General features: G+C 40.6%; 2 protein-coding genes across 2 annotated transcripts; one reads left to right on the top strand and one right to left on the bottom strand.

Moving 5' to 3' along the window:
• The first annotated feature begins 936 nt into the window (after positions 1 to 936).
• On the top strand, positions 937 to 13,187 carry cyth2 (cytohesin 2). Its single transcript, XM_038711294.1, has 12 exons — positions 937 to 1,120; positions 3,233 to 3,383; positions 4,833 to 4,899; positions 4,985 to 5,103; positions 5,190 to 5,270; positions 5,507 to 5,619; positions 6,085 to 6,233; positions 6,347 to 6,458; positions 7,418 to 7,494; positions 9,802 to 9,873; positions 9,976 to 10,130; positions 10,314 to 13,187. The coding sequence occupies exons 1-12, from the start codon at positions 1,054 to 1,056 to the stop codon at positions 10,399 to 10,401; spliced, it is 1,251 nt and encodes a 416-aa protein (XP_038567222.1). The 5' UTR covers positions 937 to 1,053; the 3' UTR covers positions 10,402 to 13,187.
• A 2,043-nt stretch (positions 13,188 to 15,230) lies between these two features.
• On the bottom strand, positions 15,231 to 20,709 carry LOC119897528 (neuronal pentraxin-1). The gene is made up of 5 exons (XM_038711292.1): positions 19,777 to 20,709; positions 18,317 to 18,791; positions 17,436 to 17,689; positions 16,191 to 16,370; positions 15,231 to 15,755 (listed from the first exon to the last, which is right to left on the bottom strand). Exons 1-5 carry the CDS (start codon positions 20,461 to 20,463, stop codon positions 15,546 to 15,548), a joined length of 1,806 nt encoding a protein of 601 aa, XP_038567220.1. The 5' UTR covers positions 20,464 to 20,709; the 3' UTR covers positions 15,231 to 15,545.
• Between the last annotated feature and the right edge of the window lie 1,401 nt (positions 20,710 to 22,110).

Raw genomic sequence — 22,110 nt, 5'->3', positions numbered from 1 at the left:
ATGTTTGTCTCCATTCTCAATCATACTATACTAATAAGAAAAGGAGATTAACAACTGTGAAAAGTGTTACTTCAGGATTTTCCCTCTTAAGCACTTTTACTGTCTCACTCATAAATCTCATTTTTCTCACTTCTAGAAATTAATTTTGTAGACAGGTATAACATTTGGACAAAGTTTTTAACCAAAGTCCACTGAGTAAATACATTTTTGGGTAACATGGCCCCAGAGACAACCAAATCCACAATCCAGGCAGTTCTAAAGATTTTCTCCTAGAATATAGTTATCATGCAGATGTGCTCTCATCTATCACCATTCAGAGAACTAGGGAACTAACTTGTGATGTAGTTCCAATGTTAAGAGATGAGATTGTATTGTCAATACAATAGACCAGTTGCGTTACTTTTAAATGTTTGCATGCCCTAGGTCTCAATTTCCTTTGCAGTCTCTGCAATAACTGACCCCACTATAAGATTTTTACATAAATACTACAAAATCAGAATGAGCTTAATTGCCAAAGACGTTTACACATATAAGGAATTTGGTATTTTGGTGCATAACAATAAACATGGTAGGTAGAAAATATTAAAGCAAGATAAAGGAAAATCCTGCACATCAAGAATTATAAATATGAATGTAAAAAATGTCTGTATCTTCATTAAAATATCCTCTTAGTAGCTCTTAAGAGAGGTGTGCATTGTACAGCTACCAAGAAACATACAGACACTCAAAATGTAAAAGTTCACTGTTAAAACCTTTTAAAAAATAGGGTATAGTGAATATGAAATAAATAAATTCATAAACACTAACCTATCTGTAGCCTCACTGTAGCCTGATTTGGCATTTATTTCAAACTTCATCTTTGCATCACAAAATAGAAGTGGTTTTATTTTGAAAAACAAGTGACCGGAAGTAGATATCCCGAAAGTCTGACACCGCTTCCGGTATCGCCACCTTCTTTGTCTCCGGCCCAACATTTCGACACCGGGAGTTGTCTATTTTCCTTTAAGTTTATAGGATATATTTACACATATATCCCTAGTTTTCTGATATTGAATGACAGTCGACTCTGAAATATTTATGCCTAAAAATAAAGCGCCAAAAATGGATGACCTGGACTACAGTAAGTGGGCTTAATAATTAGCTGTTTGCATAGGCTAACTGTGGCTAGTCGTAGCTAGTGGCTCAGTTTATTTGCTCAGGTGTGACTGATCATTCCGCTGAACAGCTAATATAAATGATTGACCAAGGTATATGGTCTCTCGCTTTGCAGTCGTGTCGGAAACGTATACTTGTAAACCAGCTGTTGGTTAAAATACGCCACAAAGATGCATAACATGAGCCTGACGCCAACTAAATATTGATTAACGTTTCAGCTAAACGTCGGTGGGCATTTAACACCCTGACCAGCCTCCATGCTACACAACGGCTTGTTAAAACTAGGCATTGCTTATACTGTTAAAACCGTCCTCCACCTCCTGTTAGCAGTACTCTGGCTGCTGTTGTATGAATCAAACCATACAGTTAATCCAAACTGTGGGCGTGGTTGGTGGTGTTTTAAACCAGCTGTTTGTTTTGCAGAGTAAACACACTGTTCTGGGAGGAACAGCCAACCTGCTTATCACAAGATGATACTTCGAGCTCTAGAACTGGGTAGTTTGAACAAAATAAATCAAAACTATATTCAGTGCACAATGCATATGAAAATGTGACTATTATATCATGGAGCTTCCAGACAAAACACCCAGTAGGCAGTTTAATAGGTTATGTTATACTTATATAAAATTAATCCAGTCTAGTACAACAGCCCTGCACCACACCCCACCTTGATGAAAGCATATTTTTGTTGCAGCTGTTGATGATGATGGTTGTGGTTTGGAGACTATAGCCTGTATTGCATTATTTTGTTTCTAATATTTAGTCTACCCTGGCTGACAGTGACAACATATCAAAAACTCCTCAACATAATACAATGTGCAGCACCACCACAAAGTCACCAAAGTGACAATGAAGTTGAGACAAAAAGTGAATATTATAACGTTTACTACGGTAGGATTTAGTGCATTGCTGGTGTATTAGACTGCTTAGTTTTAGATAGGTGTAAACTTGCAACTGGGTGTACAAGTCCATCTAAGTTTATTTATGCTGTCAAAACATATTTACACACCAGCAGTTCTTTAGAAATGTAATTTGAGATGTGACCATACAGGTAGAGTCATGTTTTGGCAAATAACTCACTGTAGCACAGCCTTCAAAACCATAAAGAACATGTATGATGTACAATAGCTGAAATTCCTGAGAAGATGGCCGTTTACTGTGACGTTGATATATCACCCAGCCCTCCACTGTAATGCCATCCTTAGCTACATCCCTTAAAACTGTGTTGATAGAATAGCTTTTATCAAGGCTTTCATGCTGTGGAAATTGCTTAAATTATACTTTGTCCTTATGCCAACATCAACTAAATAAACATAAATAAACTACAGATAAGCAAGAAAATATTTTTGTGATGATGTTTTCAAATTGTAAACAAAAGTGTTTTACAGTGTTTTAAAGTGAAGGGCTGGAATAGGCTGTTAGGACCAAACTGTAGATATTTCTCAGTCTTAGTAGTGTATTTTCTCTAAAACCTAAATATGGCTGACTCTTGAGTTTTACAGTATCCGTGTGCCTCTCTTTGTTGGTGTCTGTTGAGGTTGTGAAGTGTTTGTCTGCTCTGTTGTTGAAGTTTATCACAACTCATCAGCAGACATTTCTAATGCTGTCATACATTACATTGACAAATCATGAGCTAGTCAGTATTTCAGTATTTTTTTCACATTGTACCAAAAAAGTGTGCAGTAAGGACACTTTAGTGAGTAGGGAAAGGGTAGGAGGTACAAGAAAAGAAGAGATAAGGGCAAACTGTTTAAAAGTGTGGAATAACTTTGATTGAAGATCTTATCTTCATAAAGGTAAAACAAAACACTCAAGCGTCCTCACCCAGTTCTTTTACATTTCATGTTTTATATTCATATGCTAACTTCAGCTACTGCTGTTACTATCCCACTCCTTTCCATTGTAAGATATTGATAGAAGGAATTAGTCACAACCAATTTTAGTAACAATACAGTTCTCAAAATAGTTGTAGTGGGTTTTTAGGTTTCTGATAAGTCTTAGGGTGTTAGGGCACAGTTACCATTTGTTATATCTGCAGCAGCAGTAATGGAGTCATTCTTCTTCTCTTCCCTTATAGTCCCAGTAGACCTGAGCCCAGAGGAGCGCTCTGAGCTGGAGGACATCCGCAGGAGGAAGGGCGTCCTGCTGCAGGAGATCCAGCGGCTGAGAGAGGAATTAAGAGAGGCAATTATGGAGGTGGAAGGACTGGAGACCAGCACTGAGGGCAGGTAGGAAGAAAGTGCACGGTAACATTGGTACTAATCTCTAAATAATATCGTATTTAGTGTTTTTACACAGGCAAGAGGAAAGTGTGCTTTGTGCACAGATTCATTCACCATTCCCCCATATATCATCAAGTGCAGTTAGTCAACTTTGTCACTTGTGATTTGTTGCATTTTTTATGTGTTATGGACCACATTTTTCTGGTTGACACAGTCTTGTGGGCATATCCAAACCAACATATCACTCAGCACTCTAAGGCTACGTTTAGACTGCAGGCCAATGTGACCCAAATTCGATTTTCTTTGCCCAGATGTGATCTGATCTTTTTATGACAGTGTAAACAGGCCAAGTCACAAGGAATCTGATCTTTTCCAGTTCGGAATTGGGCCACATCCATATGTGGTTTAAATACGATCGGATCTTTTTAAATGCGACCTGAGTCTGGATACTCAGGCCCCATCCACACTACTCTCTTTTAGTTTACAAACGGAGAATTAAAACAAATACGATCTCCGTCCACACCAGCGTTTCCGCTGCGTTTTGGAGTTGACCCCCGTCTACATTAAAACGACTGAAAACGCACAGCTAGGACCCGTTCAGGTGCACTGGGCATGCGCGGGCAGACTGGGAGTTGTTGCAAAGTAAACGGCGACATGCACAGTACAAGTGTAGGCCGATGAGTGTTATTTGCACGGCACAGAATATTACGATGTCAAAAAGCCGGTCAGCAGCATTGTGTTTCTGCTTTGCAAGACCCAGTCAGAGAGCCGAGCGTGAGCGGCTGCGTCATCGTTTCTAAAGTCCTCAGTTTTGGCCCTTCTTTACTAAAACGCCCTCCGGATTTTTGACCGCAAAACGGGGTCGGCAGGGTTTCGAAACTTCTCCGTTTTCGTCGTTGTAGTCTGGACGGGAGGTGCAAACGTAGCGAAAGGGTTTAATTCGAAAACGCAGTAGTGTGGATGGGGACGTCACTCTAGAGCAGCTGTTCTGCTGTAGACGGAGCCGCGGTGAACTGAAAAACTCCACAAAGAGCCATTATTAAACATGTGGCTCTCTTCCTTCTCTACCTCGATATCATCTGCTCACAAATTCTTACACCTGAAATCCGCCGGACCGGAGCTCTCTTCTGAGTTACGTGCATGCTTCCTGTCCGAGCAGACACAGTGGGGAGAGAGAGGGAGGGAGTCTTTTTATATACAGTCTATGGAGTGAGTGCGTTGTCCAGCGCCAGAAACCGTAATGAAACTAACAAAAAGTTGTGAGCACTTGTCATAATTCGGGAGAAATGTGACCCGTGAGAGGACAATGAAAAACGTGAGTCTAGTCTAAACTGTGAGCTAGCCGGAGCTAACTTCTGTTGCTCCTTGTTTACTTCTGTAGCCTGCAACAGCGTGCTGCGTGTGAATAATGCAAAAGCCATTCTTTCTTTAATTTTACATTTTTGCTCTCTGTAGTAAAACACTACAGAAAAGTAGGCATGTGGCAATGGGAAGGAAGAAATTCAACATGGACCCCAAAAAGGTAAAACACTTAAATATTTGTATTGTCTACTCTGTCTTCACTCTGTCTTAGCTGTGTGGTGACAGACTCTTCCTCCTCTCCGCAGGGCATTGTGTTTCTGGTGGAGAATGAGCTGCTCAGACACACTTCAGAAGACATTGCTCAGTTCCTATACAAAGGAGAGGGCCTCAACAAGACTGCTATAGGAGATTACCTTGGAGAAAGGTGCTTTGTCTCAAAATATCTTACGTCCTTTTTCTCCTTTTGTGTCTGCCATTTGTAACTGTGATTTTTCTGTTGCTGTTCTGCAGGGACGACTTTAACATCAAAGTTCTTCAGGCCTTCGTTGACCTCCATGAGTTCACTGATCTCAACCTCGTACAGGCCCTCAGGTAAACTGTGTCTGTGTTTGGCTTGTTTGTTTTTTTGAACTAAGGATAAAATCTCTTGATCTCTTGTCTTGGCATTCTCTGGTAAACAAATGTCCCAACAATGGAACATCCCTCTCTCATTGTCAGTTATAATGCCAGGGAGGGAAACCATTATGCAAGAGAGCAGTAGTGACTGTATAACTCTTGCAGAATCTGTTTTCTCTAACTTGACCTAAACCTCGACCTGTTTTTTGCAGACAGTTCCTGTGGAGTTTCCGTTTGCCTGGTGAAGCCCAGAAGATCGACAGAATGATGGAGGCCTTTGCTCAGAGATACTGCCACTGCAACCCCGGCGTCTTCCAAAGCACTGGTAAACACATACGCTCACAATTACACTGTATTTAATGTAGGGTAGGCAATGTAACCTTCCTTGTGTACTTACAATATAGGAATTGTTGCTATGTGTGTGACTTGAGAGATTTCCTCTTTGAGCAAGTTTAATATTCCTCTGATGGATCACAGGAAGGAAGGTGTGCACTCACACAAACAATGAGCCCCTTACCAGAAATGACCTGATATGTAAATCCAAAGAGTCTGCCAATTTGTAAACATTGCTTTTCAGTAAAACCATTGTTTGTGTTTTATTATGTACTCGAGATGAGGTATTTTCAGCATTACCAGACTTGCTTTCAGAAAAAGTGACAGTAAAGAGTAATAGGTTTGTTTCAAATAGTCAAAAACTATAGTTTTTTTTGTTTGTTTGGTTTTTTTTAGCCTTTGTGCAGAGCAAAACTCACCACTGCTGTATTCTCTTTCATGCCTCTCCTGCGTGCAGACACATGTTACGTGCTGTCATTTGCCATCATTATGCTGAACACAAGCCTCCATAACCCAAATGTGAGGGACAAACCTGGAGTGGACCGTTTCATCTCGATGAACCGGGGCATCAACGAGGGGGGCGACCTGCCGGAGGACCTGCTCAGAGTACGATGAGCTCTTTGAAATATTTTTCTATGCAGATGGCTAACTGACAATTAAAATGAACCTACTAAAAAGATTTTAGTGAGCTTATTTTACAATATTATCTTTTATTCCAGAATCTCTACGACAGCATTAAAAATGAGCCCTTCAAGATCCCAGAGGACGACGGGAATGACCTGACGCACACCTTCTTCAACCCGGACAGAGAGGGCTGGCTTCTTAAACTTGGTGAGATGATCCCAGTGAGGCCTTTCTGCTTTGTTGCAGAGTACTTCTACACTACATATTGGCTTTAACACTGATCTTGTACAATTAAACAAATTCAGTATGTCAGTGTCACAGATTTCAGGATATGTATTGAATCAAATGAATGTCTTTATTGTCACTGCATTTTGCATACAATGAAATTTGTTTCTTTTATGAGAGATGAAATTTCCATTCACCCTGCTCAGACACACACTTGTATGCTCACACAGAATTTTTTTTGACCATTAATTTAATAAATAAGATAAAATATGATAAGTTAGGTGCTGTTATGTGCATTAGTCCATGGTACTGTAGTTAAATAGTTTTGGGGGTGGAGGGAGGAAGCGGGATTGGGGGGTGAGAGTTCAGTAAGTTTTCACTGAGAAAAGAAAGTGATATGTTCTGTATGCTATTGATCTGTTTTAAGGCTTTGCGCTATGATGAACCTGCCCTCTTGTCTCTGAGGGTTGCTGACTCTTTGTCTCCACTTGAATTATCAGCTCACATTGTTGTGGCATTTGAACGCTGCCATAGCATGATGGTGAACAAGACTCACTTTCTCACGTCATGGCAGTCTAAAAATCTGATTGTTTTCTTTTGCATGGCGGGGCCTGTGATCTCTGTGTCACTAATATAATCTCTTTCTCTTCCTATCTCCTCTTTTTGTCCCCTCTCTTTCTTTAAATCCTCTGGTCCCTTTTTGTTTCTGCTTCTTCCCTGCGATTTCCACCCTCTACTGCCGCTGCTTGTTTTCTCAGGAGGTATGTACTGACAGTTGTTGTAGTTAAAAAAGTTGTAGAAAACATTTGCCTCATAGTTAGTTGTAAAAATTTTAGTTGTAAAGAGATTTTAGAGTACTATCCATTCAACTTTGACCCCACCCCCCCAGGACACAGATTTTTTTCCTCTTATTAATTGCCATGGATGTTCTTGTGTTTCAGGGGGACGAGTGAAAACCTGGAAACGGCGATGGTTCATTCTCACAGACAACTGCCTTTATTACTTTGAATATACCACAGTAAGTCTTTTTATTCCACATGCAGTGAAATTGACATTGCTACTCTTTTCAATTTTTGCAGATTCATCTGGTGTATTAAACTGTCCTAACAGGATGCTGTTACTGTTATTTGCATTGTTTTTTATTGAGCAAATAGCAATAAAAATTTGTGGGGTTGTTGTGTTATCTTGCAATGAAATGCGGTAATGTGTAGGAATTGCAAGGTTGTTGGAAAACATTGGCAATAATGTACTGTGTCTGCTAGGAAGTTGGGTTACTGAACTTGAGGATTAGATGCATAACTTTATTAATCCCCTGAACAAAAACTGGTTTGGCTGCCCATGCACAATAAGAACCAAAGAGACGACATATCAAAGACTACCATTATGATACAAACACAAGCACACAAAACTGACACACATTCCAAGAGGACATTAGTGTAGCTCAAGACTGAATCTGACCAGTAAGTTATGGTGCTTTCAGACCAAAAGCGAAGTGAGCTTTGGGGGCAGTGCGTTTACATACAAAGTCAATGGGAGATTGAAAATCTGCTGGCCGGCGGAGAGCTGCTAAATTTGGGGGAGAGGAGCAGGAAGCAGCGCTTTTATTTGTTTTGGACAAATAAACACCCGTAGTCAGTCTGGATTATGCTCTGACAACTATGCCGTTTGATCGCAGGAGGAGCTCGGAGTAAACTGCTTTTATTAAATTAAGTTTTTACTTTAGTTTTTGGGATTACAACGTTGATTTATCTTCACTCAAGCTTCTCAGCAGCTAGTTCTGTGCACATCCAGTTCCAGTGTTGTTGTTAGCGTTGTGAGCTCTGTTGGACTACTTCATATTTATGTAAAAACAGGACAAAAATGGACATTGCTGGGAGAAAAGAAAACGAGGAAGTTGAAGTACGTGGTGAGTTGAGAAAACGTGTCTGTAGCTATCGTACTTTACTGTGAACAAGTTAGCATAGCGTAGCCCTGATTGACCTGAACTCCATTCAGAAAACAAACAGCAACTTTTAGAAGTTGTTGTCTTGCTGACTGACCTGATAAAGCATGAATTCATATGTTTAACAAAGCTGCATCATATTGTAGTTAGCTTGGCATCAGTTTGGTCCGTTTATTGCTATTTAATCACAGCGGATCACAGACTGTCTCTCAGACATATCTGCATGGATTACCACCTTCAACTAAGCCTCTGTAAGACTGAACTCTTGGTCATTCCAGCCAAGCAATCTATCCACCATAACATCAAACTACAAATTGAATCCTCAACTGTCACTCCAACCAGGGTGGTGAGAAACGTGGGTGTCATGATTGATGACCAGTTGTCCTTTTCAGACCATGTTACTGCTGTTTCTTGGTGGTGCCGCTTTGCTGTATACAACATAAAAAAAAAACAGGCCCTACCTCACTCAATATGCTACCCAGCTTCTGGTACAGGCCATGGTTATCTCTCGCCTCGACTGCTGCAATGCCCTCCTAGCGGGTCTTCCAGCTTGTGTGGTGAAACCCTTACAAATGATTCAGAACGCAGCAGCACGTCTGGTTTTTGATCAGCCCAAAAGGACTCATGTCACTCCATTACTGTCTGACATCCACTGGCTCCCCAGTCTCTAATGCTTGGATACAGAGTGACTACTGGATCTGCACCTATCTACCTAAGCTCCATAATACAAGTTTACGTTCCTTCTCGGCCACTACGCTCTTCCAACGAACGCCGCCTGGCTCTGCTATCCCTTCACACAAAGCAATCTCAGTCCCGGTTGTTCTCATCTGTGACACCACGATGATGGAACGAGTTACCACACACCATCAGAGTCGGGGTGTCCCTCAAACTTCCAAGAACCTCTTGAAAACTCATCTCTTCCGAGAACACTTCCTCTTATAACACCTCTAACTCCTAACCTCTAACATGCACTTCTTGTGCTCTTCCTCTTCTATCCCCTTACAATTATCTTGTATTGATTGCAGTTTTTGGTTAACTCTTACTTCTTTCCCAAGGTATTTACCCCATTGATGCGATGTGTGCTATTAACTCTTACTAGTATTTATTGCTCTTACAAGTATGTATTGTCAGTTGTAGATCTCGTGCTGTATTTTATGCTTTGTTGATGCTTGTATGTTGTTTCTCAAATGTAAGTCGCTTTGGATAAGTGTCTGCCAAATGAGTAAATGTAATGTAAATGACAGATTAATTTCATCTGTAACCTGACTTGTCATTTGAATGAATGATGAATTTCTGTTCATTCTTGCCCTCATAAATTCCAATTGGGATTAATTAAACAACACAAAATAAAAGCCTGTTGTTGATTGTGTGTTTCGCTAACAGGATAAGGAGCCTCGAGGAATCATTCCTTTGGAAAATCTTAGCATCCGTGAGGTAGAAGACCCACGGAAACCTGTAAGTTTGCAGTTTTGCGCACAGTGTACGCAGAAGTGATTATCATGTAATTTTCATAGCTTAGTTTGTCTTTGTTTGTCATATGTCCTTTTCTCCCAACAGAACTGCTTTGAGCTGTACATCCCCAACAACCGTGGTCAGCTGATTAAGGCGTGTAAGACGGAGGCTGATGGGAGAGTAGTGGAAGGAAACCACATGGTGTACCGTATCTCTGCCCCCACACCTGAGGAGAAGGACGAATGGATTCACAGCATCAAGTATGTAAATTGAAAATTGAGGGTTGTGTCACAGGGAAAAAATAGGGGTAGTGGTAGACCAGTGAGAAATGTTGACCAACGCTAGATATCTAGTTTAAGGTCTGTCTGGATGGTACATGTACCTTTTTTATTATACTTTCATGAGCAACCCCACTCAATAGTGTTTCTTTGTCACCTATACAGGTCTGCTGTCAGCGTTGATCCCTTCTACGAAATGCTTGCTGCCAGGAAGAAACGTATATCACTTAAGAAGAAGGAGGAACAACCGTAGATGATTCCCTTTCTTCTCTCCCTGTCTTCCTTTGTTTTTCTCACCTCTCCTTCCAACACTGGGCACATTTTTTCATCGCTGCTCCTTACTACCTGTTCATAAGTTTTATTACCACCCATCCTCCATCCCCAAACACATCCTCTCCCCAACATGAAGACCCCTTGCTATCCTGTCCACCAGACTCTTGAAAGCCACATTCAGAGTGAAGAGCTCACCCGCTGTGGCTGCCTCTTATTATCTTACACTACCGCTGTTATATACAGACTGACACACTACAGCCAGAGCACACCATCTATCGCGTCTTCTCACCACATTCCTCTCACGTTCAGCATTTAAGAGAACAGGTCTGCTGACTAGCGTGACTTAGACCATATTCCTACTAATGTTGGTGATCTCAAAAAAATCCACACTTAGCTAGCTTTTCAAGCTTGCTTGACAAATGTTCAAACACATGGAAAATGGAGGATTCAAAAACACTACAATTGTAGTTATCCTGAGCATCTTAATTCTTTTGCAAGAATCTTCCTTTTTTCTTCCTACTTCCATCTTCAGAGTTGCTCAGTAAACCAAAAACGGCAGTTATTTGGCAGATGTACTCAAGCCTGCTGGCTGAAGCAGCGTGTGCATGTTTGATAGGAGACATTTTTTATTCCTCTATTTTTCTGGTTTTTCAATATGTACGGCTTTTAGACAACTGGGTAAAAATGTTAGTGTGGAAATATTTTTGATATCCATCTGCATTAGTGTGAACATGGTCTTATTCAGGGTAGCAAGCAGCTCCAGTACTCGTTAAGTCACATTTATTGATGCAGATTAAAAGAGAAATTGCCTTTTTTTTTTTTTTTTTTGATTGTGCTTACCCCAGACAAAATGTGAATTCACTACTCAAACACTAACACAATGTTTATCAGAATCAGTTTAAGTCAAAGATGCAAGCAAAGCAAACGATTTCAGGTTACTGAGATGCACCCATTGCTTCCTGTAGTACTCTTAATGGCTTAGAGGCACATTACTACACTTAGATACCATGATATAAGGAAAATGTCACTGTTTGTTACTGTTTACATTTACACAAGATTTAAATCACCAAGTTACTGTTGATCTTCGACTATGGCCAGATTTCTCTCCTTCCAGATAGCTGCTTGTTTCAGCTCACTGAGACAACTTAAATGTTTTTCAGCATGTTTTTTAACATGTTTGAGCAATAGCAGAGAAAACCGTAGATCCAGTCTAACACTAAGGGTCATTGCGTCCTCTCAGATGGAATGTTCTAGCATGCCACAAGTCATTTACTTCTTACTCAGCATCAGCATCTCTCTCACAAGTAATAACTCTGTCAGACATTTAACTAGTCTGTCCTCTATAGTGGGTTTCAAGAAATCACAAAGGCAGCTCATTACAATGTATACCCTTTTTTTGTAAATAGATGTTAGCATATTTGTTTGATACACATAGAAATGATTTAATTTATTCTTTCTTTTGTTAAAATCTGATTTTTGTACGAGCTACTGTAGGATTGCATGTCAATCAGTCGTAGGTACTGATGCATCGCTGATCATGCTATAGTGCACTGATTTGAAAAGTTAGTGTTCCCTGTTGACTTTGAAAAATTGCATTTAATATGGAAATAGATATATGCATAAAGTAAATGGTCTTGATCATAGTGTTTATGGAAAATCAAGATATTTAGGAAATGTTTAGTATCTGTTGACCACCATGGTGGAAAAATAGATTCTGTAAAGCACAAGTTGTAATCAGTCTCACACATGTTTTTGTTTCATTGGCTACTCAGAATCAATTTGAAGTGTGAGGAAGATATCCATAAGCTGAAATTGGAAATTTTTTATCATATGCCACAGTGGTGCAAGATGAAGAGCATTGAAAACATGGAACACTAACAAAGCTTTGATTCATTATATAATAGTAAAATTATTCAGATGTAATGAATCATTAACAAGTTTAGATTTGTGTCCAGTGATAGATTTGCTTGACATCCAATTCATAAACTTATTTCTAGTAGTTTATTGGATTGGCATTTTTAGATGGTAGTGAAAATAATTGTCTACTGCACTTTATCAATTTTAGCATTTTGGAGAAAATGCTGTTACTATGACTGACAACTCTTTAGCACCCTCTATTGGTGATCTCACACACTGCAACATGCTGAAGGATGAACCATGAACTACTAGTAGAAATACTGTATAACGCCACCTCCTGGTCACGGCCAGCTATAGCAGTAACAGTTTCAGACTAACATGTACTGCATTTGTTGAGCTTCATTTGTTCACCTTATAAATATCATGTTGTTTGAAGCTGAATTGGGTCTCCTCTCTGATTAGAACATGCAGAACTTGTTTTAAAGACACAGCAAGTGATGGGTCCTTCAAATCCAGATCTACGATTGCCTTTTACTCCTACTTCATCATACTGATAAAGGGCCTCACTTTAGATCTCCATGTTAGTGCTTCTAGATGTAACATGGACTGTATGTAGGCCTTTCCTTTCTGGGTATTCTTGAAGTGCAAAGTTGCCAAAAACATGGTTGCGACAACAAATATATCCATTAGAACAAAAGAATTAACATTGAAGTGATCAGACTGAAACTGGGCCTCTGATTCCTGTGACCCCAGAGCAACCTCTTTCAGAAAATGTGTTTATTTTGTAATTATTTATTTTTTATTTACTGTGAGGTGAAGATGGATAGATCATCTGTAAATGTAGCAAAAGGAAAACCACAAAACATTGGTGCCAGTAAACTACTGTGTAACAATAAAAGGTAAACAGATGATGGATTGTGTATTTGTCTTATATTTAGCTGTTAAGTTATTTTCAGGATAAATTGTAGATCAACTTTGGTGATATAAAACTTTCCATATAGTGCCATCGTTGGGACCAAAAGCTAATATTCCCATTAGCCTTAGATGTACTTTGTTCTGTGCTAACTGGCAAACGTTAGCATGCTAAAATGCTAACGAAAATGGTTTACTAACTACTGAGCCCGGTGGTTCATGTTCACACAAGCGAGGTGAATGTCTGCGTCTTTATTCGCGCGAATTTGATCGTTTATTATAATAATAATCCTTATTTGTAGAGCACTTTTCAAAAACAAGTTACAAAGTGCTTTATTCGCCCGAGTAGCCGAAGTACCAGCTGTATTAATGTTCGTTGTAGGTAAAGGTTCGTTGCTAACTGAAGTCAGAACTCACCGGAAAATCCGTTTGTTTCTGGTTTTCTCTTCAGTCTCTCATGTTTCCTTTCGTTTCTGTGCGTTTAAAGCAGATTCATAAAACCTCAGGATAGGTGTGAAATTTTTGCTCAAGTTGAGCATGGCACGTTCAGTTCCCTATAATTATAATTACAATTTTTGTAGTTAAGTAATATCTGTAGCCTATGCTTAAGTAGTTCATTAGGCTTGTAAAGATTGGTAATTTTGGTGTGCAACTGCCATGGTGGTTTGTGATTTAAAGTAGGCCAGTTAGTCATGAAAGCTCTTATGAATGTGTGTTTCACTTGGGTTAAAGTTATTAATGATAATTACTAAACAGCCCAACGGAGATGTAGATTGTTAATAATAACCATCATGTATTCAGTCAAGTTAGACCTTTGAAAATGTATTGAAGGAAACCTGGGGAAGCCAGTTTGAATGGGCCTGATGTAGTTGATAAAATTAGAGCTTTCAAGTTTTATCTATAATTTACAGGCACTTGGCTTAAGTTTGTCAGTAGAGGAGATGCTGGATCATCCGCCAGTACAAGCACAGTTGACCCACATCCAGCATCAGCCAGTACTAGCAGACCCAGTACAGACTTTTTTAGCAATTCACACAGACTTAGGTGAAGTACAGGTAGCCTCAGCCAGTACGAGTAGAGCCAGCTCCAGATACAAGCAGCTCAGACACTAATGGAACAGTTGCTGCTCCACCAAATGACCCAGGAAGTTGGCCACCACTCTAAACAGACTTCATTATTTTTCTTATCCTGAAGACAAGTCTAGAAGAGGTTTCCATGCATGCTTATAACAGAGGCAGAAAGGAGGATTGTAGTGACAGCACTGCCGTATCAGGTGACAAAGACATCGACTGCGGTATCAAAGACATGTCTTTTTCACGCTTTTATTTACATTGTAATAACATTTGGAAAAAAACAACTTGCATAGAAGGTCAAACATCTAACCTGGCCTAAATTCAGTGTTTTATATACTGTACAATAACAAATATACAGTCAAGGCCAGAACATTTCAGAAAGTAAAAAGCCACAGTGCAATGACTTGACTACAAAACTACAAATACATCACTCAGACTTAAAAAATATTTAAATTTATTGGAAACCAAAGTGGTAAATGTCAGCAATTTGTTCAGTGAATAAACAGATTGTAGAGTTTATAAAAGTTTTTGAAAAACACGTACAATAAACTTTTACTATTAGTTTAAAGCAGTGCTGGATCACAATATCATGCCAAGAGTCCATGTAATAATTGTAAAACCAGTACAGGCTGTAAAATACAAAATTCTGTCTGACATGCTTTCAGTATTTTTCCCAAAGTAAAACATCACTTTATCTATAACAAATAGATCATTAAAAAGTATAACACAAATCAATTCTACATTTTCTTTGGTAAATTAGCTGTATTTCCTGTGGACACCTTTTTATAAAAATAAAAAAAAGATTATCCAGATTACAAATTTATTTCTCAGCACATTTCTATGAGTATTGTTCAAACTAACAACATACAGATTGTCACTTCACCACAACAGAACCTTTGTACAGTCTGCAAGTTTAATCACAGACCCTACAGTATTAAGTCTTATTAACAATATGACAATATGTCACATACAGCACTTGTCTGTCTGTTTAAAATAAAACACTATCTCATGATTACAGTAGAGGCCAAAACCTAAGGCCCAAGACCACTAAGTACCCTACATAGTATCTGTAAACACAGATTAGACTTTTTGTTATTTTTCTTTTTTAAGAGAGTCACTGACTGAGTTTAAAGAAAGGCATTTATGCTCAGTTGGTGCCACTGACTGATCATCCTGAACATTAACTGAAAGTCAAAGGGACTTTTGTGTTATTCCTGCATCTTTGATATGTGATAATGTTCTCAGTATGTTATCTCCAGGTTTTCCATTGGCGTGCAGCCTTTCAGTGACAGGGGTCAAAGGGGTATTTCGAGACACCTCCACGAAGCTCCACCTCTGTCTCGGACCAAGCAATGACATCTCCCCTGAGGTGGCTGCCGCAAGAGGCCAGGCTGTAGATGTCACTAGCTGACAGGACATGTGACCACATGTGCAGCTCTGACATCTCACCCACAAATGACTGAGTGGCATCAAAACGGCCTCCCAGTGTGTCCTGAAGAAGAGGGGGAAAAAACAGTCTGTTATCATTGCTTAATTTTGAAGATTATGTGAAATATGTGATAATATATAGAGTAGAATATAAAGCAATCTGTGATCAGGTCAAATGTTATGTTAAATATGGAGGTTTGATTAAATTTGTGTCAAGAAACCCATTGTAGAAAAATGTGAATGCATAAAGAAGGATAAGGACTTCCCAAATGAGAGTTGAATATGCTCAGTATGTGCACAAATAGCCAAAGACGGCCTGGACTGTAACATGATTTGCATAAGGTTCTCGGAGCTTCGTCTGGTATTTGTGCAAATATTGAAAGTATTCATGGCTCCCTTCCTTTTGTGAGAAAAATAGAGCTCACTCACACGTATCTTCTTAGACTGTAAAGTTTGTCTGCATCTGCAATCTACAAAGAATGAATGTCATTGTCTGTACCTGTTCCTGTCCCAGGATGAAGACCCCTCCAGGTTTGATAGGGTGCCAGGGGGAAAGATTTATCCCGGACCCCCGCTGCACTCCGTCCTGGTAGGCTTCCCACTGTCCGTCCCGTGTCGACCAAGTCACACAGACGTGGTGCCACTTCCCATCACCCAGCGACAGGGGGAGCGTCACAGCCTGGGGATGGGATAGTGAAGATGGTGTGACACTAGTATAAATACATCCTGGTATAATACAGTTAAGTACAGAAGCGAGAATATAGTTTATTAAACAGCACAAATATCTACTGCCTATTCAACCCATTAACTGAAAGGTATAAGCCAGAATTAACCTCTAAAACACACTTAAATTCTGAATCTCACAAGGAAAGACTGGACACTGAACAGCCTAAAGATGCAACCATATAAGTGAAATAAATGTTGTCTTGCTCAAGGACACTTGAGGCCCTGCCATACTGCAGCATCCTCTCAGTTATACCTTTTAAGATGCAACAAGATGTTTTGAAGCTGTTTAGACAGCAGGTATGTGTCTCTTTAAAGCCCCTGACAACTTGTCTTCAAATTTTAAGCATTTCTCTACAACATTAAATATTCATGATTAAATAGGTAATAATTAATGTTGATAAATCATTCTTAAATATATTCTTTAAACGAGGTTAACATGACTCAGCTATTAAGATTCTGATTCAAATGTTGTTAAATCCTAAAGTGTTCAGAACCTTTAACACTGTAACCACAAGCTAAGCTTAAAGGTTCATTGTTCATATTTATTGACAGAAATGCAATATAATATCCATACCTATGTTTTCAGTGGCGTATAAAGACCTTACATAATGAACCATTATGTTTTTATTACCTTAGAATGAGGCATTTCTAGCTACATACACCACGGGTCCCGTTCATGGAAGTCGTCATGTTGTGCCGCCATGTTTCTACAGTAGCCCAAACAAACAAACTACTTTACAGAGTGTGTTTCAATTCTTTGTTGAATACGGACGAAGAAAAAATAGTAGTAGTAGTCTGGTTTGTAAGAAGAGAAGAGAAATTTGGACAAAAAGAGGACCGCATCTTTTATTTAGTGCAATAGTTGGACGCCGTAGCTTCTACTACGCAAAGGGAGAGGTGAGCAGCGAGTGAGCAGATGGTTGCAATTTGCAACCCTCACCACTAGATGCCACTAAAACCTCCATACTGAACCTTTAACTCACAGAGCCGCAAGGTGTTTATTTCTTTTCTCCCTCACCTTGTCATCGATCAGCAGCTCCATAGGGTTGTTCCCCCACTCGATGAGCACAAGTTCATTGGCCTGTCCGGGTGCTGAGTAAGAAAACGGTGTCCCCAGGCCAGGCCCCATTCCCGCCTTGATCCAAAGACACAAAGTCAGAGCGAAGATTTCCTGCAGCAGAGTCCTCTTCACCCGCCCGTGCATGTAGTTGGTTCTCATGGGGAAGCTGATCTGGAAGGCGTCAGGACTCTGGGATTTCTTCCTGCTGGAACCTGTTTTTGGAAGAAAAATAACATCATCACCACTTTTGCTCATGTCATTAAGGTCCATTTAGTAGCTGTTCTGGTATGGAGCTTTCGATATCATATGCACTTCCTCAGCAGAATGATTTTGCCCGGTTGTCATAAAATTGTATTGTAGATGTTAAAATTTTCACTTAAGTAATTTAAGTAAATCACATCCACGTCCACATCTTAATTCAGAGTTTATTCTTGGCCTTGGAAACAGCCACTGACAAAACAATCATAATCATGTTTTCAAATGTCCATTTAGTAGCTGTTCTGGAGCTTTTGATCTGCTATTTCCACAGTCATGAATGAACTTTGAAACACAATGTCACTCCTGTTTTGAATAAAAATCTTAGAATATAATGATTGGTTGCAAAAATTGATCATCCAAAATAGATTTTTTGTTTTTTCCCCAAAAAGTACCTAAATAATGTCCCACATGCTGCAATTCTTACTTACTCTTATGGGAATCTATGCAGCTGCAGAATACACTGCTTACACAACTTACACTTAACCAAATGCTGCTTGATTGAATCACATAACGTTCATTCATCACATAACTCATTGGCTGATATAAATGCATGTTATGAAGTTGCCACCGTGGTTGTGTACCTGCAAGGTGCAGCTGGCTGAGCATCGTTTCCAGTTTGTTTGAGTGGAAACCATCCCGTGGTCCTGGTGCTCTGTATCCTGTGTGTGGAAGGTAAGTGTGACTGTCTGCTTCATTGCTGTGGTGGTCATTATCATCATCATCACCATCGTGGTGGCCGTCATCGTGGTTGTCATGGTCTGCGTCTGCATCATGATGGTCATCACTGTGGCTGTCATCGTGATGGTTGCCGTGGTTCTCACTGACGCTGTGACCGCCATCGTTGTGGTTGTTTTTGTGGTCATTTAGTTGTCCGTTGTTGTGGTGACCATCATTATCATGATGGTCTCCGTCGTCTCTGTGGCTGCTGTCATTGTCGTGGTGGTCCTGGCCGCTGAGGGCGGCGGTGCGATGGTGCAGCTGCTCCTCCAGAGCGCTGATCTTCCTCTGAAGCAGCTCCTTCAAAGAGCTGGAGTAGGCGATGGATGTGTTCCTCTTCTGCTGAGGGAGGAGAAAAACACACAGGTGAAGTCTTGAAAACAACGAGCATTCCCTGACACACATTCCCTGTGTTTCCTATTCACAACAGAGAGGATAAAGGAGTCAGTGGTGCTTTGTGTAGACACAAACTGGCCTCAAGGAATCATGTCAGCAGCTTCACTTCTGTGTCTTTTACACTTCTTTTATTCACTCATAATCTCATAATGTCAGGTATACTTTTGGTCTGCCCCCTCACTTTCATTATGTCTTTCTGTGTCTGCCTCCGCTTCTGTCTCTCTCAGGTAATCCAGGCTTTGCCCTATTGCGTGCCCTGATTACTGGTCTGTCAGGGGAGATCACGATAATTACTGCTGATGTTAGACCCCACACACACACACACACAGACACACATACACTCCACAGGTCCTGACATCTGTTTGTGATCACGATCCAAGGAGGATAGTAAGCAGAAAGATGATAGATATGTGTACCAAGAGGGAAAAAAACTAGGAACTAAAGTGAAAAACTGACCATAAGATGTGAATTTCAACCAAAACTTAAGGGTGACTTGTCAGTCCACTGTAACCTTTTTTGAGTATCTCACATAAGTGACGTCCACCTCTGAGCCTGTAGCTGCTCTGAGGCACCCACTGAGGGACATCAGAGTGACTCTCTTGCCAATGTAGAGTGGCTTTATGAGATTAAGTAATTCATTGTTCCTTTGTCTGAAGTACTTAGGGGACATGGTGCATTGGGACTGACAAACAATCCGGTGACGACAGCATTAATGTGTCCAAACAAGGAAACGCCTTATATGGGCATGCTGTGCATCATACGCCTCCCTCAACATCCAACTCGTTTTTTAAATTTAGCTGTATCATTTACTTTTAATTCACGTTTTAATTTTTATCCTTTTATCCTTCCTCTCTGTAGTTTTGTTCTATAGTTTATCTTTATTTCCAAGTACATATATGGAAAGAATTTCATCCTCCTTGCTGCTCACCTGCAGGTTGTCCAGCCTCTCCTTCAGCGCCTGCAGCATCCTCTCCATCTGCTCTGGTGATGATGTGATGTCCCCTGGTGACACATGTTTATCTTTCCCCTGGTTGTTGCTGCTGTGCCCTCCATCAGATAGATGCCCCCCCACAGAGGGGTAGTGCGGCGAGTCCGGCATGAGGTTGCTGTTTCCATGGTGGTTGCTATAGTGTCCGTTGTCAGAGTATGTGTGGTGGCTGTCCACCCCTGCGTGATGGGAGTGCGAGGCTGTGCCGTGGTGCTCGTCGTGAGGAGTCCCCCCCCGCCCAAGGCCCTCGCACAGCGTGAGCTTGGCCGTCAGCTCTCTAATGGTCTCCCTCAGGTCCAGGATGGTCTCTTTCTGCTGGACAAGGCTCTCCCTGAGGTGGAGGATGGTGGCTTTGGCTTCATCGCTCGCCCCCCACCAACCAGCAGGAGGTGCACTTTGATGGCCTGGTCCGTTGGGCCCTGTTGCTCCTATGCGTGGACCTGTTGCAGGGAAGCAGGCAGGGTCTGCATCCACAGGAATAGGGGTGCAAACAAAGCGTGGGTGGGCTCCGTAGTCATAGTCAGACCCTGAACTGGCACTTGCAGGGCAGAGGAGGAGTGAAAGTAAAGAAAACAAAAAGGGAACAAGCGACAGGTGTAGAGACTGAGAGTTCCTCATGATCTCCATCCACAGGTCAGCCAGTAAGACTAAGGAGCTTGGCTTCACTTCAAAATATGCGATACCAGCTGAAGTAAAGGTTATGTCGATTTCATTGTTGTTGCAAAGGAGGCATTAGGGAGCACGATAACAGAGAGATATCCACTCATCTGGGAGGAACAAATAGAAATCACATTTTTGTCTTCAAATTTGTATCTTCTTTGTTACAGGGAAGAATAAATTGTGTAAATTGATGTCGCCTTGTCTCTTTCTCTCTGTCACTGAAGACTGGAATAAACCTGTAAAACAAAATCAGATTTTAGATAAAGATCACACAGCAGGTGGACTCAATAATATAATCACCTGTACAATTCAGTACTTGATTGTACTTGAGTGTTGATTCAGATCTATCTTATATTAATATTAAAAATTGTATGCTTTTAACTGTTCTTGGTCAGTTGTTGAGTTTCCTTGAACACAAAGGACAGTCAGAAGAGGACACATTTAGACCCGTCTAACAAATACAAAGGTCTTCAGTACTCAGCAGTATGTCGTGGAGGATGAACACCTCAGCATGATGTCTCTGGCCCCAGTTAGCTGCAGTCTGTCTGACCAGTAACCTTACACGACATAGGCTGAAACAACCAGAGTCTGTCCAGACAAGGATTAGTCCAAATCAGAGGTGTGACATCCTTACTGGACCAGCCAACCAGACTTTCTAGTATGAGTTACTTTGATGGTTTTGACTTCCTGGAAGGCTACAGTGTCGTGCAATAAACAGACCCATTCTGTCTTTTAGAGTTGAATTTGGTGGTTATTTAAGTCTTTGACCAGGAGGATGATAATAAAACACGAAAAGATAGGGGACTAGTAGTGAAGAAGAGCACCGACACATTTCTATTTATGGAAAAATATTCTTTAAAATCGAAGTCCACGTGGTTTCATTTTATATCCCTATGTCTATCATACGGCTTGATGACCTCTCTGTGCACTGTAACATGTCCTTCATTATACAGGGTCGACATTTTGAAATGGCACACACGTGATGTGGCAGCTAAACCTCACTGACCACCTGTTGCTCGCTGTGATCGGCCTCTACTGTGTGTGTGTGTGTGTGTGTTGATAGTTCATACATGATTTACTGTATGTATTTTATCAATAATGAGTGGAAGTGGAGAGTGGAAAAAACACATTGAATATATCTGCCTTCATAGAAATATCACCTAAAGCCAATGCAGAGATTATTTAGCAAGCTACAGAAACTGGAGAAGAATAATTCATTGTTTTTTAATTGAGATCTTTGTAATAATCTTCTTATCATTATGACGGGGAAACAACCTTTGAGCTAAAACATGTTCTGTATGTGCTGTTGTGACTTGCGAGGCTTAGAGGATAGACAGATGGCTGAGGTGCAGAACCGTGTCACGCCCAGTCACCGCAGTTTAGCCCTAAGTTTATTACCACCCACAGGTCAATCAATTAACCTAATTGCTAGCAGTTGTTGTGCTGCCTTAGCCAGAGATAAGTGGGCTTGCATGCTTGTGTGTGTGTGGTAATCCATAGTGAACACTGGGGTCGTGCACCAACCCTACACCATATGGTCATGGTGGATATTTAAGTAGGGCGATTAGTCCCAAATTAAAAACTGACAACTGCAGATAGACCTGTGATTTAAAA

The sequence above is a fragment of the Micropterus salmoides genome, unplaced genomic scaffold (assembly GCF_014851395.1).
Source record: "Micropterus salmoides isolate LMB-PRFRI ecotype aquatic unplaced genomic scaffold, ASM1485139v1 Ms_hic_scaffold_11, whole genome shotgun sequence".
Lineage (NCBI taxonomy): Eukaryota > Metazoa > Chordata > Actinopteri > Centrarchiformes > Centrarchidae > Micropterus > Micropterus salmoides.
This window is presented reverse-complemented; position numbering and strand designations above follow the sequence as displayed.